The sequence below is a fragment of the Thermobia domestica genome, chromosome 1, assembly GCF_964235325.1.
Source record: "Thermobia domestica chromosome 1, izTheDome1.hap1.1, whole genome shotgun sequence".
NCBI classification, from domain to species: Eukaryota; Metazoa; Arthropoda; class Insecta; order Zygentoma; family Lepismatidae; genus Thermobia; species Thermobia domestica.
The window spans coordinates 284199387-284217414 of NC_137454.1; the positions used below are offsets into that span (position 1 = coordinate 284199387).

The window sequence follows — 18028 nt, forward strand, 5'->3', positions numbered from 1 at the left end:
AGCCATCTATGCTCCAACTGCCGCTAGCGCTTGCGTTGGCTTGTTTCTGAACTAGTGTACTACGTGAGTCAAAACTTGACGTATTTTGCTACAAAATGACACCAAAACCACGTCTGTAACATAAATCAATAAATCAGTGTGAGTTTTCAAAGTTTTAAATCCTTTATATCATCCACAATTTGAACTTACTTGTGGCTAACGTGGTTTGGACTAATAATATATCACTTGTATATAGTAGTTGGAAGAAGGAAATTGAAAACAGAATTTTGTACTGGATTTATTTTCTTTCACCATCTTACGAACATTTTTGAACTTTGATTCATGTTTCTGGTTAAGTTTCCTAACAGTTCAGCAAAGTATGGAAATTTCTTTATTTTAGAGGAAGCAAATAAGCACAAGGCAAGACTTATTTTCAATTTGGCATCCCAACTGACTATTTGCCTATCTTCGTTTATTTTCCTTAAAGATGTAGTAACTGCAACATATTAAGCATAATGATTAGTTATTTAAAAAGAATTTTCATTCGAATTACTAACGTTTGTCAAATTGAAGCGCTGTTAGTTGTATTTTGCCCTTGTAGGATCAAAATTGTATAATCTAAAAAATGTTAAAATTTTTAAGCTCTTAAAATATACTCATTCGGAGCGTGATTTAGATTCTATAAGTTGTAAAAAAGTATTAAAAAATGTATTTACAACTAGCTGAATTACCCATTCTTCGCATATGGGCTGTATTTGGAAGTCAACGCCTGTGAGAGCATCACCATTGGCCTCAGCGACCGCGAAAACTATAGATTTGACACTAATATATTTCATTTTGGATTATTTTTACATGTCTCGGTACCCCCTTCCCCCAGTGACCCCCGAACCGCAGTCGAATGAGGTGAATGCGATCGGAGTTCCACCATTGATCTCAGCGACCGCGAAAACTATGAATTCGACACTAATATCGGTCATTTTCTACTATTACATGTCCCGGTAAACGCCCCCTTCCCCCACGAGACTTCCCTGGTTCGAATTTTGAAAAAAGCTCTTCGTCTTGGTCTGGAGCCTGGACCAAGGTACCCGTGACCAAAATTTGGTAACTCTCGGTTTTCACTTGTCTGGTCCCCAGGCCGCACACAGACAGATAGACAGACAGACAGACAAACAAACTCTTTATTTTATTTATATTAGGTTAGATTAGTACAATGCCACTTAAATTACAATATTTTCCGGAATCAAGTTGAGTTTTAATTGTTCTCTTAGCAGTGAAGGAATGAAAAATTAAAACAGTTAATTGACAAAGAAATATCATGTACATTCTCTTGTACAACCAACTTCTTAAAGTTAACATATTTTATATAGGTAGAGTACTCGTATATCAATGAAATTCTCTCTAAATTAATGAGAGATTGGTTGATATTCTTTAATATGTAGTCATTATATGGCAATAGGTCAAATCACAATGGCCTGAAAAATGTTTTCCTTTCTTTGCAGTTACTTGCGCAGAGGTGGCGTGATACTGTACAAGATTATTGTGATGGATACAATCAACTTGATGTTACACCAGTATGTATTTACACAATGAACTAAAATGTTTTATATATATATATATATATATACGTGTGTGTGTGTGTGTGTGTGTGGTGGGTGATAGTGGTGGTGGTGGTGAAGATGTAGACTTAATCTATGGGTGATTGAAAGATAGAAAACTCAATTTAATGGTGGGGGACGTGGGGCTCAGTGGTAGAGCGTTTACCTCTTGTGCATGCCGTCCTTGGTCCGGTCCCGTCTCGTGCCATGTGAACTTTGTGGTGGACAAACACCGTGTTCGTAGGTTTTCTCGAGGTTCTCCCGTTTCCTCCCACTTTATTTAGTCCACCATTTCATTTATTTGTTGTTATCACCGTCTCTTTTAACCTCGCCGACATAACCGTGGAAGGTAAAACTGAAGGATTTCATTTTTCAATTTAGTGGTCAAGAAAGGTAAGGAGAATTAAGAATATTACAGTGTAACCTATCATTCATAGTAACTTTCCACGTATTTTCATCGGTCCACTTTGTATTAGCACGCTAGCTTCTTAATGGTAGAACGCAAGTTTGATGAATCAATACTAGGTGATGTTAGTTTGAGATGGATAGCATGTTATTTGTGGGTTCTTCAATGTCCTCCAAAGTCCTAGCATTGAACTTCTTTATTTTTAGGGGCATTTTCCCGTGTGAAGTTAAGGAATTAATTTAATTTCGTTATAAATTATGACTATTTGAAAATTTGTTCCAAATGAAATAAAATGAAATCTGTAAGTTTTACGTCCCACGATTATGCCTGCTAGGCTAAAGGAGGCTATGATGATGGGACATGAATGAAATGATGGAATGAAGAAAGTGGGAGGAAACGGAAGAACCCCAAGAAAACCCACGCACACGGAGTTTGTTTATCACAAAGCTCACTTGGCGTGAGCTGGGATCGAACCAAGGACCCCAGGTAGCAGAGGTGAACGCTCTACCACTTAGCCAATGCGGCCCTAAAATTTATTCCTAGTCCTCGCTTGAGGTAAAAAGTTCTTTATTGAATATACAGTGTCTGTATAAATGATTGGCAACGTATACTTCAAGCACAAGAAATAGTCACTAAACTTTTTGAAAAGAGAATATTGATTTTTAAAATTATACCAATTTTAGATTCTTTAAAATGGATCTTGAAAATGGATTATTTTGTTTTGATTCTTTAAAATGGATCTTTAATTGTAGAGTAGTAAGTGGAGGATCTTTAAGTGGTAAAGTAGTAAGTGCCAAAAGTAAAAATGTTGGGAAATTGAAAAAAAAAAAACTGTTGTTGTACAGTCCAAAATTATTGTCGCATATCTATGAATATGTTGTTATAGGAATATAATTTGATAACGAATTCGCCCGGTATTTCTTATAATGTTAGTATATGTATAATCGGCAAAGACATGCATGTGGAAAATTTCATGTCAAAAGAGCAGTAAATAAGAACAGTAAAAGGAAAATAAAACTTTCTTCTCCATTTAGCAATATTTTGTTTTACTCATTCTAATTTTCGTATTTATAATTCTTTTCCTATGAAATTTATCATAAATATACATTTCACAATTATACACATAGTATCAGTATTAAAAGTAGCCTGCAAAATCATTATCAAAATATATTCTTACAAGAAGACAGTTATAGATATGCGACAATCATTTTGTACATGAGTGTACATGTGGGGACGTTTGTACTGGTGACATCTTTACACGCTCCTTTGAACAACTTTGAGGCCTATAATCCTTTAAAAATATATATATATATATATATATATATATATATATATGTAACGTTCTACAGCATTTCGGTATTGACACTTTAAGATGAAAAATGGTGTTTGTATTCCTTTGGCACTTACATCGTTTACCATTTTCTCTTCAAATGCAGATATAGAAACTGTCTGTCACATTTTACTTAAATAAATTATAATATTAATCTTGCAGTGTCAGTGAGTTAATCTCAGCGAAATCATTTCAAGAGCATTTCTGATGCTCCTCCTTGGCCATGCCCACGTACGAAAATCGATAACTTTACTCAAATCAACTCACACATTTATTTATCCATACCACCACCACTTGGCTTAACAGCCTGAGGTCCTGAGCCGCTCCAACGCCATCTGTCAGCGACCAGCTAAACTACGTGTAGCCTAGCGACGAGCAGCTGCATCGCCCTGTCACTAACCGGCGTATCGGGAGCTCTCTAGACCTAGTGACCATCACGTCTTTCATTCACATGACTCCCCAGATTGTCTCACGACGCTGGGTGGATGCCGAAAATTGGGAAGCACCGGCCGGGAATCGAACCTGGGACCACGCGGACATGAAGCCAATGCTCTAACCACTAGACTACCTTATTTATCCATAACTAAAATAAATCGTAAATCATGATCTGTTGGCCAACTAAAAATCTTAGCACCATAGCCGGAGCTATGGGGGGGCATTGCCCCCCCAACTTTTTGACAAAAAGTAAAAATGCCACCTATAAGATTCTTTAATTCTCATTTGTATTTACCGTTCCCCCCGTCCCTTCCCGGAGACAATTCCTAACTCCGCCCATGCTTACCACTCAACTTTACCGAAAAAAAATTACAAAATCTAAATAAACGAAACACAAAACTTATACCTCATCAATTTTCAGGCCTTCTACAAGCTTTGTGATTTATTCATTTACTTTTTGTAATAACCTTCCAGTACAATTGAATGGTAGGATTGTCAGTTGGTCAGCAGGTCATGACTAGCGATATATTTAATTTTAGTTATGGACAAACAAACATGGGCCTTATGCAGAGTCGTTCTGACGCGTGATTAGTGTCATACTAAAGAGTTCGACTAACATATGTTCCTTGCTGTAGTCAGGCCATTAGTATGACGCTAATCATATGTCAAAATGACCCTGCCTAAGGTCCCATGTGAGTTGAGTAAATTTATTGATTTTCGTACTTCGGGTAACCGAACATGAAAAGAGAAACAGCTCTTCAAATGATTTCGCTGAGAGAAACACTCTGACAATATCAGGTTAACCATATTATTTGCAAGTTCCATAATTTAGAAGGAATACTACATACTTATTAAACAAGTTCATTTTTTCTTTTTTTTAATTGTAAATGTTCTTTTCGTAGCAGAATCAAGAAACTGCATGGAGGTGTAGGTTGGAAGAGGCAGATGTAGAGGAACGTTCATTAGGTAATTGATATTCTTTTCGAAATTTCATTTACTAATACTTTTACTTGAAAAAAAGTAATACTGATAAGCATTGTCGACTGGATCTCTTCCTGTTTTAATTTAACAGATTAAAGTTAAAAACTAGTATCAAATGAACAGTAATTGATCATATTAAAAAATAATGTTGGGAAAAAAATAACGGTTAAAATTAAACCATTCTATCAGGCCTTGTTTCCATATGCTGTGATAAAATATATAAAAACACAAACACGTAACAGTTTCAACACACTATCTGCCTTCATCAGACTTCCTGAAAGTGGACTCCATGTCTGGAAATGGAATCTGGAGTGAAGAAGTGGAAGTCTGATGAACACAGATAGTGTGTTGAAACTGTTACGTGTTTATGCTTTTATACAGGGTGATTATAATTAAAGTCCCACTTACTTTCAAAATGCTGTAAAAGAGAACCACAGGTCAGAATGACTTCAAATGTGAACTGGATATACTTAAAGAAGGGGGAAATGGTATAGCATAAGAAAAAAGTTCCCAAGTATATCCAATCTATAGATTGCGCTGTAAGTGGCATGACGAAAGTGGATTCGGATACAAGTGACATTTTGAAGCGAAATACAACGGCTTTGACATGAGTTGCACATTAAACCAACTGTACTGTTCAATGTACATGATTGTTTCGGTTTTGTCCCCCCCCCCCCCCAAAAAAAAAATCCAAGTCATTCAATAGTTGTGGTACTATTAATGGAAAGCTCATCCACCGAATCATTACGTGGTTTTTATGTGGTTTTTGGCTCAAGGACAATTAAAAACCGAATGACTATGTGCGTTTTATTCGTTTTTTTTTTTTTTTTTTTTGTCTAAGAATAATTAAAAATCAATTTTTCAATCCAATGTGATACAACCTTGCCGTGGTGGATGGGCTTTCCACTAATAGTGTCACAATTGTTGAATGACTTGTAAGTAATATTTTTTCGTCACAAAACCGAAACAATCATGCACATTGAACAGTACAGCTGGTTTAATGTGCAACTCACGCCAAAGCCGTCGTATTTCGATTCAAAATGTCACTTGTAGCCGAATCCATTTTCGCTATGCCGCTTGCAGCGCCATCTGTTGATACACTTTGGAACTATTTCTTATGCTATTCCGTTTCTCTCTTCTTCAAATATATTCAGTTTAAATTTGAAGTCATTCTGACCAGTGAATCTTTTTTCTTTTTTTTTTCTTTTTTTTACAGCATTTTGAAAGTGAGACTTTAATTTTAATCACCCTGTATATTTTTTTTTACATAGCCTTGCTCAGTGTTTTGTTGTGTTTAGGTTAAAATTAAAGCTAACTTTAAAATTTATTTGTTGAAATTAAAATTCAAAATGGCAATTTTCAATATTATACAATAAGAATTATTTTGAAATGCGAAGGTGTAAATTTAGTGGATAAAATTACGAACATGAGAAAATAAATCGACTACTTTAAATATTTACATTTTTCAAACTGATAATTAATAAAAATAAAATTAAAATGTCAAAACATTCCGAAAATTTTTTATTGATGATATAGAAGATATAGCTCTTCCTGCTGGTCGAGTGGTTAGCGCGCACGCCTTTGATGCATGGGAGCACGGTTTTGAATCCCGATGGGAGAGAATTAATTCGAACGCATTACGGTAGTTTGAAATTCATCTTTAACTATCCACATCTCAGTTCTGAAAATCTTCGATGCTAAACTTCAACAGTGACAGATATTGGTATAATGTATTAAAATATAGTAACAGTGATATGTTCCCTATAAAATCCTCTCAAAGATTCTATTTCCAAGATTGACCCCATGCGCAGATGAAATTATTGAAGATTATCAGTGTGGATTTAGACAAAATCGAGCAACTATCGACCAAATAGACCTATTTACCATTCGCCAAATACTCGAAAAGAAGTGGGAATACAGTAGCCCAATACATCAACTATTTATTGATTTTAGAAAGGCTTACGATTCGGTTAGAGGAGAAATATTGTACAACGTTCGTACAGAATTGGAATACTGAAAAAGCTAGTTAGATCAGTTGAGATGTGTTTAAATGAATCCCAAAGTAAAGTCCTAGTAGGAAAATCCTTGCTCACGAGCTTTCACGTCTAGAATGGCCTGAAACAAGAAGATGCGTTGTCTTCATTATTGTTCTGGAGTACGATATAAAGAGAATCAAAGACAATAACTAGAGCCCAGAGCTGAATGGTATTCACCAGATTATGGCGTATTCTGATGATGTAAATATAGTAGGGTATGATAAGAGAACAATAGAAAGCAATGCAGAAGTCTTATTAAATGCTTGCAGGGACATGAATTTGAAGTAAATGCAGAGGAGCAGTATTAATATTACCGGTTTGAGCGCAGTTTCATTTCACCGTATTTTTATATATAAATTTTACTATTAAATCACATTTTCCCGAATTATCCTAGCGCAAAAGCGTATCACCCTAGCAATGAAAATGAAATAATTATTTATAATCAGTTTATATACAATAAATGAAGAAGTGTGTAATTTGTGGTGAATTAAAACAATTCCAAGAATTTTGAAGAAATGGAAATACAAGACAAGATGGGCGTAAGGCATGTCGTGATAAAATAAAAAAAAAATGATGGAAGTAGAAAAGGTGGGAGCGTTTGTATAAGTTGTAAATCGTGAACAACAATCTGAAAAAGAATTTAGATTTGCAAAATGAACTTAATTATATCAACTTCACTATCAACTATCACTTTTAGAATTTTGTGTTGATTATAAGAATGGACTAATTCAACTTGATGAAAGAGCCAGATATCATCTTCACAAAATAAATGAATTATAGGATAATGCTTTACCGTATAAAAATTTAGACTATTGTTTCAGTTTTAAGAAGCATCTTGTAATTTATCAATCATATTAATAATAATAAGAGAGATGATTATTTTAAAAAATTCCTGGAATGGAGATCAAAGATGATGCCTTATTCAGAGTGGGAGTAAAGCTGATGCTCTACTCAAGTTAGGAGAAATAAATTACAGTTTTTATGAATATTTCATAAAAGCATTATATATAAGATTACTTATATATAAACTTAAACCTAGTCACATTTATTTAATTTAACTCTTCTATTCTCTGTTTTATTTTTTCTCTTTTTATCTTAGAGTCATTCTTTCTTTAAATCTATCCTGTAATATCCTCAAGCTAGTGTATGTATCCCTTCTTCTAATACGTACCTCTTATTATCGTAAGAGATTAAGGCTAATTTGTTTTCTTCTACTAAAAATACATTTACAGTTGTTTACTTTTTGAAACACAATCTTCATAGTCCTTGAAGGATATTTCCGATTTAATAAAATTTGATTTTATTCCTTTTGCTTTTCTTATTTGACCTTTCTTTTCTCTTCATTTTTTTTATTATCTATATCTCCGTTTTTCTTAATGGCATACATTTTTGATTTAAGACGTACAACCTTCTCTGTTACTACATCTTTAAGGTCATTTCTAAAATTTCCTAATGCTCTCTCGTTAACCTGCTTTAAGCCATATTCATTATTTTCGTTGTAACTAGATGTATCTAAATGTTCGTACATATCTTCAATAACTTTATATATATTATATGTTTCAATATGTGCGATAACAGAATCACTAACACTCATTGATAGTGTCACTTTATATTCATATTTTTAACGCATTGTAATAGAAATTATACAAACATATTTTAGATATATCTAGAACTGACATTCTAACATAGATATGCTTGTTCATAGGATTTTAGTTTTATACAAATAAATAGCAGCTAGATTTTCAGAAAATATCGTTCTATCTTTAAAGGTAAATTTCACACTTAATTTTTCCACTAATTTTTTTATGCACAAGTTTTACATCTACTCTCTCTCTTATATTCTCCATTGTTTTGCCATACAGTATTATTTGCTAACTTGTAGAAATCTTTTTTTCAGCATCATTCCTTGCTTGTGATCGAATTTCTGTATTTAAATCTATATATTTCTTTGACTTTGCTGATTGTTTAAATGCTAATATCTTACACATATTTTTTCAGTTAAAGACCTTGTAATACATAGAACTTTAGATTGTGATAATTCAATATATAATTCTCTTTATTGTCACGTGTTGTTAATAATTTTGGGAGTTTCTTATTATTTATATAATTTTATGCAGTTAATGGTAGATCTGAATGCTTAATACAAAGTTCTTTAGGATATTCTAAATCAACTTAGAAATGTATCCAATATTAAAATTATCATCTCTTTGTAATATTTTGTTCCTCCAATATTTCTGATTTGCGCTAACAACATATTTTCATTTAAATCTCCCATAAGGCATATGATGATTCATAGCCCAATATTATTCATTATTCGCATCCATATACGTATCTAAAAAATTTTCTTATTAAGATTGTAATTTTCTACATATTTATTATTTGCTATAGCATATCTATTTGAACGTTGAGAAATGCCTCCTCTTATACCTTTTTCTATAAAGAGCAATTTGTCATAATCAGTTCATAATTCTAATCTCTGTTTTGTCGATTTTAACATTGACTCCCAGAAAAATCTAGGACCAGTGAAATACCATGCTGGATCCAATTTATATATTAAGCACTGTATCTCTAATTTTCAATATCTACTAATTGAGGGATATCTGTTCTGTTAAAAAATTGAGTTAAAAAGGAATAATTTCTTATACTTCCAACCTCCAACCTATACTTAATATTGTTTCTGATTGTACATGTATATTAATATGTTCTTTCGAGGTGTCTGTTTCAGTGGCGTATTCGATAGAGGTGTGAAGCAATTTATTTTATCAATGGTGTATAGGGAATTAAATTTCTTTTCTAATGCTTTTTGCGCTGGGATAGTTCAGAGAGTGAGATTTATATATAAAAATGTTTGTCTAGAAAAGTGCCCTCAAACCGGCAATATTAATATTACTCAAACGAAACTAAATACATGGAAGTTCAGCGGGGTCGTAATACTACAAATTATGGATGCGTCAAAATACCACATAATACTTTCGACAAAGTGAATACTTTGATATATCTAGCATCAGTCTTAACAGAACAAAACCAGAACCACGAAGGAATTAAATGTCGCCTGAAAGCAGGAAATTCGTTTTATTATACAATTCAAAATCTTTTGATATCGCATTCTGTCGAGAAATTTGAAGTTTAAAATTTATAAGACGATAATCACATATGTTGTGCCGTGTGGTTGCAAAACATGGTCGCTTAATTCTAAAGGAAGAACGCAGACTGAAAGTGTTTTAGAATAAAATCCTGAGACGAATAATCAGATCCAAGAGGAATGGGGAATGGCGGAAACTTTATAACGAGGAATTGCATAGTTTATACCGTTTACCAAACATTGTTAGGGTCATCAAGTCTGGATGCTCAAGTCGGTAGGTCATGTAGCGAGAATAGAAGAACGTAGGAGCGCTTTGAAGGTTCTAACTGGAAGTCCAATCGGAAAGCGACCATTAGCAAGACCTAGGCGTAGATGAAAAGATAATATTAAGATGGATCTCGCAAAAATAGGAATACAAAGTAGAACCTGGATCCAGTTGGCTAAGGACAGAAGTCAATGGAGAACTTTTGTAAACGCGGTATTAAACCTTCGGGTTCCATAGGAAATTGAGTTAGTCAGTTAACAGTGATATATTTAAGTTATATTAGTTTGATATCAAATGGTTCTTATAACCCTCCATAATGGTGATAGCATTGTTCTTAAGATTGTGAGAGAAGGTCTTGTGACGATCCAGTCGAGTATAGTTATATCTAACACATAATTAATATTAGTAAAAAATAAATATACAGGGATTAAACTATTAAACACTGAGGGCCTTATGCAGAGTCGTCCTGACGAGTGATTAGTGCCTTACTAAATAGTTCGACTAACATATGTTTCCTGGAGTAGTCAGGCCTTTAATATGACGCTAATCATATGTCAAAACGACTCTGCATAAGGCGGAGAAAGATTACAGGGTGTTGTTTTTAATTGTAGTTATCCAGCGTCCATTGCATGCACATTTCTTCTCAAACGAATTTTATTTTCACAAAGTGTTTTTTTTTAAAGGTAGGCCAATATGTGGAAACAAACATTTCTCGTCTTTTACCTATATAAATTCTTTGGAAGAGAAAATATCTTATATTTTTTGTTAATGATGTAAACCAGAAACAAATTCATTATTTTTTTTCCCGGAAAGATTCCCGTTCTTAACGAAAAGTACTTGAATAAGAATTTATATTTTAAAATGATCGTGTTCATCAAGTTCTATTTAATTCGTCCAATCCTAAAGAGTGATCTTTAATTCAATATTTAGTTAGAATAGTGTGTGATATACATACTTGCATGTTTAAAATTACAGCGAGAAATAGTTCATTTCGTTTATTGAATTTGTTTACAGAAAATTATCTACAGAAAACATACATTTTCTATACCTTTCCTTTTAGTAGCATAAATTAGAAACTTTTCTTCAAATCTCATATAAGACAGCAAGCAATATTATATTAAAGTATGTAAGTTGATATGTGAAACAGGGTATTATAATCTTTTGTAAGTATCGCCAATTTTTGAAACAAGATACGTAAGAATGCGATTTTTTAAAATTAAAAATTTCAGAAAGGCAAATTCATCATTGATTTCTTTTACATCATGTAATTTATGTCAAAGAGTCCTGTAGTATCCTGTAATTAACCATATAGCCGAAGGTCTAAAAGAATATAAAATTTGCTCTTATCTTAAAAATTAGCATCTTCACTACGGGGTTTTGGTCTTTGTAAGAGTGTTGGAAATGGAATTTAGCTTCTACATTTGTCATTAGTTTTATCAGTGGTGGATGCAAATTGGTACTTACTCCCATGTTTCATCATAGAAAAGGAAATATTTCACACAACGAACAGAAGAGTTTTTTAAAAATATTAAATTTACCAGTCTGAGCCAATAAGGAAAGCTGACGGGAGACGAGAAACACAAGAATTAGTGACGGGTCTTGAGGGATGTCATATCGGAAAATAAAAGGAAAGGGTTACTGCAAAAAATTTTCTTGCTTCAATTTCTTCAACTAAATCGCATTATACTAGAATTATTAGTAAAGTTTATGTATATAACAAAAGTATGAGGCGTTTACGGAGAAATTCGAAGAAAACTCACCCCGAAAGTAAATTACCTCTTACGAGTTTTTTGATGAGAAACTACTTACGCCATATATTAGGGAGAATAAAATATGAACAGGAGTTTTAAAAATGTAAGCTTCTCAGAGGTGAGAGCAGTCTGAGTGGCTGTCTGTTTTGTGTTTTTCAGATTTGATATGGTCCGTAATGTCTTACTTCTACCATGACGATTGAAAACATGACCCTACACTTAGACGAAAAAAACAGTTTCACTGTTATTGTCTTTAATTATTTATTCTTATTATTTTTATGTATAGGAAATTACCATGTACTTTGTCAACAAAACATCACTGTCTTATTGGTGACATTGCCAACAAAATCACGTTTCTTGGCAGTTAACGAATAAGTCACTAGTCACAGGATCCACACACTACACACAGCACACCACAGTGAACAACACTCGCAACTAAGTCAACAATCACCATACTACACCTACTGACTATTTAGAACTGAGTTACTGAAATTACGGAAACATTCCCATGTTGAGGTGAAACACGTTATCATTGTTTAGTGTGTAACAACGCAAAGTATTAAATTTCTACGTCCTAGATCAAAGTTTTGAATATTTACCTTGAAAAAATCCGATATTATAGAAAGCGTAATCAAGAGTTGGTATTTGAATGTTCCAACATAAGCCTAAACCATAACTTTCTTTTTTGTATTGTTCGGTACAGCGATCCAGAAATACAAAGGAAATTCGGACAATATAATATTGTAACATAAAACAAACTTTAAATATCAACTTCTGATCTCTAGACGATGCAAAGAGAGATACTGACAGATATTACAATAAATGTTATGGGTTTGTCAGTTCATATTTAACTCCTTTGTGCTTTAAGTTGCTATATCCATAAACTAAAGAATATTGCAAAAAAATGTTGAGCAAAAATACTTTTCTTTTATTCGCCGAAAACCAGGTCATTTTCGCTTCCCGAAATTTATTTTCGGGACGCCGGGATGCAGATGTTGATTTCAGTACGATCCCGGAAATATAGTAACCCTATTATCAGTATATTATTAAGATGGCCACAAACCTACTAGAAAAACTGGGAAAAGGCAGGGTATTTGAGAAGACCGGGAATAGTCAGGGAAGTTTGCCAAGAGTCAGTGGAGTTTCGGTTTTCTAAGAATGGGATTTTAAAAACAGTTGTAATGAAAATTTCAGATGTGGCTGAGTTTTTTTTATTTATTTATTGGAAACTTCAAACTTAGAAACTTATTTGTGTCTTCAACTAATGATGTGTAACAATGTTATGTTTTGTAGTTGTGTTTATTAGCTTTTGCTTTCGCCTGTGCAGTAACATATCATATTGGTGAATCATCCACAAAATACAGTTGGATTAACGATCCAATGGGAAATTCCATTTTTGACACGCGCATAATTACAGTATTTTTTCTTTTTCGTTTCCATTAGTTTCAGGGGCGCCCGAAGAAAATTTTCTAGAGGGGCCCATCTCCATGGTTGCTATATTACCTCTGGTATTTCTGGTATTTAATATACGTGGTTTGCTATATTACGTATACATTTTCGTAAGCCAGGGGGATCCTAGGCCCCAGCCTGTCCCCACCTTCGGGCGCCCATGATTAGTTTCCATGTTATCAGAATTTCATACCTTGCATCAAGTGTAAGTAGCTAATACCAGAAATGAAAGGATTTTGAAATACGGTTACTCGCATTTGGGATTCCGTGTTTTCATTATAATACATTTTAATTTGGAAGCAGGTTTATTTCGGAAGTTCATATGAGTTTACGAAAACAGCTGATAGCATTACACATCAGCGTATCCACTGGGTCAGAATTCAGAGCGTATTCACTAGGTCAGTATTCAATGGATAGCCAGATTAATTTAATTAGAATCTTGATCTTTAAATATGGAATATGTATATAGACACCAAAGTGTACTTTCTACTTTGTTCCTATAATGCAATATTTATTGTTGTACATTTATAGATACATATTTAATCATTTCCCATTAATATTTATACATTTATAATGATTTAATTGTGATGATACGTCTCATAAGTTCAAAAATATCTTTATTCTTATTTTAAAATAATTATAACATTAAAAAGTGATGCAGCAATTTGTGAACTATATTCATAGTCCATGAATTCACTCTCTTTAGTCATTCTTTGAGTCAAATTTTCTATCCTTTTTAATGCAAATACGAAATACTCGAAGTTTCATAAAAGATCTTTTCAGACAATACGAGTAAAAAAACAGGTAATTTGCTCTTGAGAGTGAGATATTATTATTATTATTATTATTATTATTATTATTATTATTATTATTATTATTATTATTATTACAATGTGATATTGTTGATATTTCATAAATATATACTTCAGTAATAACTTCAACATAACGTTATTTATTTTAAGAAATTGGATTGAAAAAGTTCTGAACGGTGATCCGTACTTTTATTTTCCGATGTAACATCTCTCAAGAGCGGCCACTAGTTCTTGCGTTTTTCGTCTCCCATCGGCTTTTCTTATCGATTCAGAGAAGATATTTTAAAATCTTCTGTTCGTTGTGTGAAATATTTCTTTCTCTATGGTGAGTCATAGGAGTAAATACCAATTTGCACCCGTCACTGATGAAACTAATGATGAATATGGAAGCTAAATTCGATCTGCAACACTCTTTATAAAGACCAGAACGCCGGTAGTGAAGACGTTCCAATAAAAGCCCAGCCAATCAGAGGTCAGAAAACAGGACTACTTATAAATGTCAATAGCATGCTTGTCTTCATGCAAACTCTAAGGGAGCTGGTGATATGCTCAGCGAAACGTTTACCACCTCAAAATTATCATACATAACGTAGAACCTGAAAACCATAGGGAGGAATGTCACACTCGTATTATGAAGTTTTTAAACAAGAAAGTCAGAAATAGCTGTACATTCACAATACTTATAGCATTTTATAGCCTTCTTACAGAGCTAGAAGAAATAACACTATTTTTCTTTCTTTTCTTTTTCTTCCTTTTTTTCTTTTTTTTTCTTTCTTTTTTTTCTTTTTTTTTTTTTGTAACATGTGAATGATGAAAAAAATGAAGTGATCGCTTCTAGTTTTTAGCTGTCACACTGACTAATGAAATGCCGTAGAATTAAAATTAATATTGCGTAATCTTTATGAACTCCAGACTACGGAGACGCACACTTCAAGAAAAACTGAAATTGCAAATTCGTTCATCACAGTACTTCGTTGTAACTTTTTTACTGCTACGGGTTCACGTTGACGTTGAGCTGCTATACGCTAGGACTACAGCATGCTTGAGTTATTATTATTATTATTATTATTATTATTATTATTATTATTATTATTATTATTATTATTATTATTGTACCGGTATTACATAAACTAGAGCGAGTATAAAAGAGGTTTATCAAATATTTATGTCTTAAAACTAGATATGATTTTACCGCTTACATTTATAAACAATAGACAATACTTTTGAAACTTTACTAATTGAAAAACAGACGCGTGTTAAATGAACAGACAATAGTACAAACTTCGAAAATAATAAATTATCCAACACTTACTTAGTACAAAATATTCTACTGAAAGTTCTTAATGTTAGGACAGGACATTAATATCAATAGGTATTATATAATAGGTCTAATTTAGGTAGAATGAGATTACAATGAGAAAATCTCAAGATTTTTTTTTTTAAAAAGTAACGATAATTATTTTCTCAGGTATTAAAAAAAAAAGAGCATGTGAGATGTCAAACTAAATTTTAAGACTGATTCAAAACTGTTGTAAGGAAACGAAAATTGCATTTCCTCATTTATTATTGTTCAAACATTTATCCTCTGAATATATTTGGTCTAAATTTGACAAGGTACTGTATTTGACTGATCGCTGTTCTAACACTATATTATTATTATTATTATTATTATTATTATTATTATTATTATTATTATTATTATTATTATTTCAAATGGCGTATTAAAATATAACATTTTCATTAATTATGAAATTATCTCAACAGTCTTCAAATGCGACAGCAGTGTTGTTCGTTTCTTAATTGGTATTTTTATCCTTACAGAAAACATAGAACGTCAACATTCAGAAAGTGATTACCAAAGAACGAACAACAACTATTCGCCATTGGACGACATTTTCGATGAGTCACCAGGCAGAATGTCTTCCAATCTAAGTCAAACTAGTAATCAACGAAATCGGATCAGAACTACACAGTCATTTCCACTAGACCTTAGTATGAGTCGAAGTTTCGAACGAGATGACATGAATAATATGAAGGATAAGTGTGAACAGAGTATGTGTGTGCAAAACGTGAATAATAAAGATACTTCAAAGAAACATGTAAATAAAGATACCTGTAAAGCTTTTGGTAGCAAAATGCAGGAAGCAAAAAACTGCCCTCCTATCAACGCATCACTTACTGGTGCTGAAACTAATTTTAAGCGTAGAACGAAGAGACGTTCTACATGTGAAGAATTGGGTTTTAGTAGTTTTCGTGAATATGTGAACAGTTTAAGGGAAAGAGAGGAGGATGAAAATTCAGATTCTGAGGGTGGTTCGGATGAATATTCATATGAAGAAATAGGTTCTCCTAGTCGTTTTAGGGAAAGAAGAAACAATCTTGATGTTGGATCAAAACACCATGTGCTTACAAATAATGAACATTCTTCAGATGTTGTTCGTGATGGAACGAAGAATCAGATTCAAACTGGAAACTATACTGTGCGGAACAAACCTTCGGATCCAGTGGGAGTGACGTGTGATAATTACAAAACCAATTCTTGTTACCATGTAGACAATGGAACTAGGCAGAACGAAGGGAGTGTAGATGGAGACAAAGTTGTACAAAGTAGTGATGATTTTATAGATAACAGACCATTAACAATTGTTCATACTGAAGACAAAGAAAATAACAATGACAGTTTTCAGTTATCTGACCATGGCTTTCTAAATGATACTGGATGCAGTGAGATTTCAAACAAGAAGACAGTACATAATAGAAACCAAGAGACTACAAATGATTCGGACAGAATTGAAGGAGCCACAAGCGTACCGGACTTGTCTTTCAGCAGGAATGCTTCAAATCAATCGTCTGACCTTCATTTCAACACAACTAAAAATGGAAAGAGTCCCAAGATAAAACCGAAGTTATATAGAGGAACTACTAGTCCTTACGTAAGTATATATATCGTTACGTACTATTGAGGTGTGGGGGAGCATTATCCGTACTTACACAGAGGAACTCTCTCACTTGATATATCTATATATCTATATCTATCTATCTATCTATCTATCTATCTATCTATCTATCTATCTATCTATATATATATATATATATATATATATATATATATATATATATAGAGAGAGAGAGAGAGAGAGAGAGAGAGAGATAAATATATAGATATAGATAAATAGATAGATAGCATATATATAGTATATATACGTATCGTCTCCACGTACATCGCCTACGCCATTTGTTGTTTTTATATAATTGCTGTGATACGTATTGTGTATACAGAGTGTTTCAAAACAACACCGACAACGTTTGGGAGATGATTCCTGACACCAAGATAAGACAAAAAGTATTGACCAAACTGGGTGCACAAATGTTTCCTTTCGGAGTTATAGGGTGCCGAAAACATGAAAAAAAATGAACTTTCAAGGTCCATAGCTCCAGAACTATGGGACCTACCGTAGTCGGGTTAAGACTTCTGAATTCTGAAACATGTATTTTTGTATAGTTCACGTATTAGTTCCTAAGTGAAGTCTTGATCCGACTATGGTAGATCCCATAGTTCTGGAGCTATGGACCTTGAAAGTTCATTTTTTTTCCTTCCCAAACGTTGTCAGTGTTGCTTTGAAACACCCTGTATTTTCCTGTTAACATCACTCCAATCATAGTCATCATTCGTTCTATTGAATTTTATGACTTGTAGTTTTCCGTTGTTCTTTCTGATTTCCAAATCTTAGTCCATACATTAGGTTTTTACATTTGTAGCTTGCATGTCACTCATCAAAAGGTACAAGTGAAAGGACTGCTGTCCTGGCACCTGCAAATCATTCTCAAATAACAACAGATGTTGTTAATACATGCTAATATACACCTTATTGAGTGTTGAGTACAGAAGGTCCTATGAATTTTATGA

The 18028-nt window shown here is 33.1% G+C and overlaps 1 protein-coding gene across 1 annotated transcript in view; it reads left to right on the forward strand.

Moving 5' to 3' along the window:
• Positions 1 to 17084, forward strand: part of LOC145680199 (uncharacterized) — a 37826-nt gene extending 20742 nt beyond the window's left edge. Inside the window, exons 3-5 of the mRNA XM_081750474.1 lie at positions 1479 to 1550; positions 4648 to 4711; positions 15943 to 17084. Of these exons, the coding sequence (XP_081606600.1) occupies positions 1479 to 1550; positions 4648 to 4711; positions 15943 to 17084 (1278 nt within the window). The remainder of the gene's footprint in view (positions 1 to 1478; positions 1551 to 4647; positions 4712 to 15942) is intronic.
• The last annotated feature ends 944 nt before the right edge of the window (positions 17085 to 18028 follow it).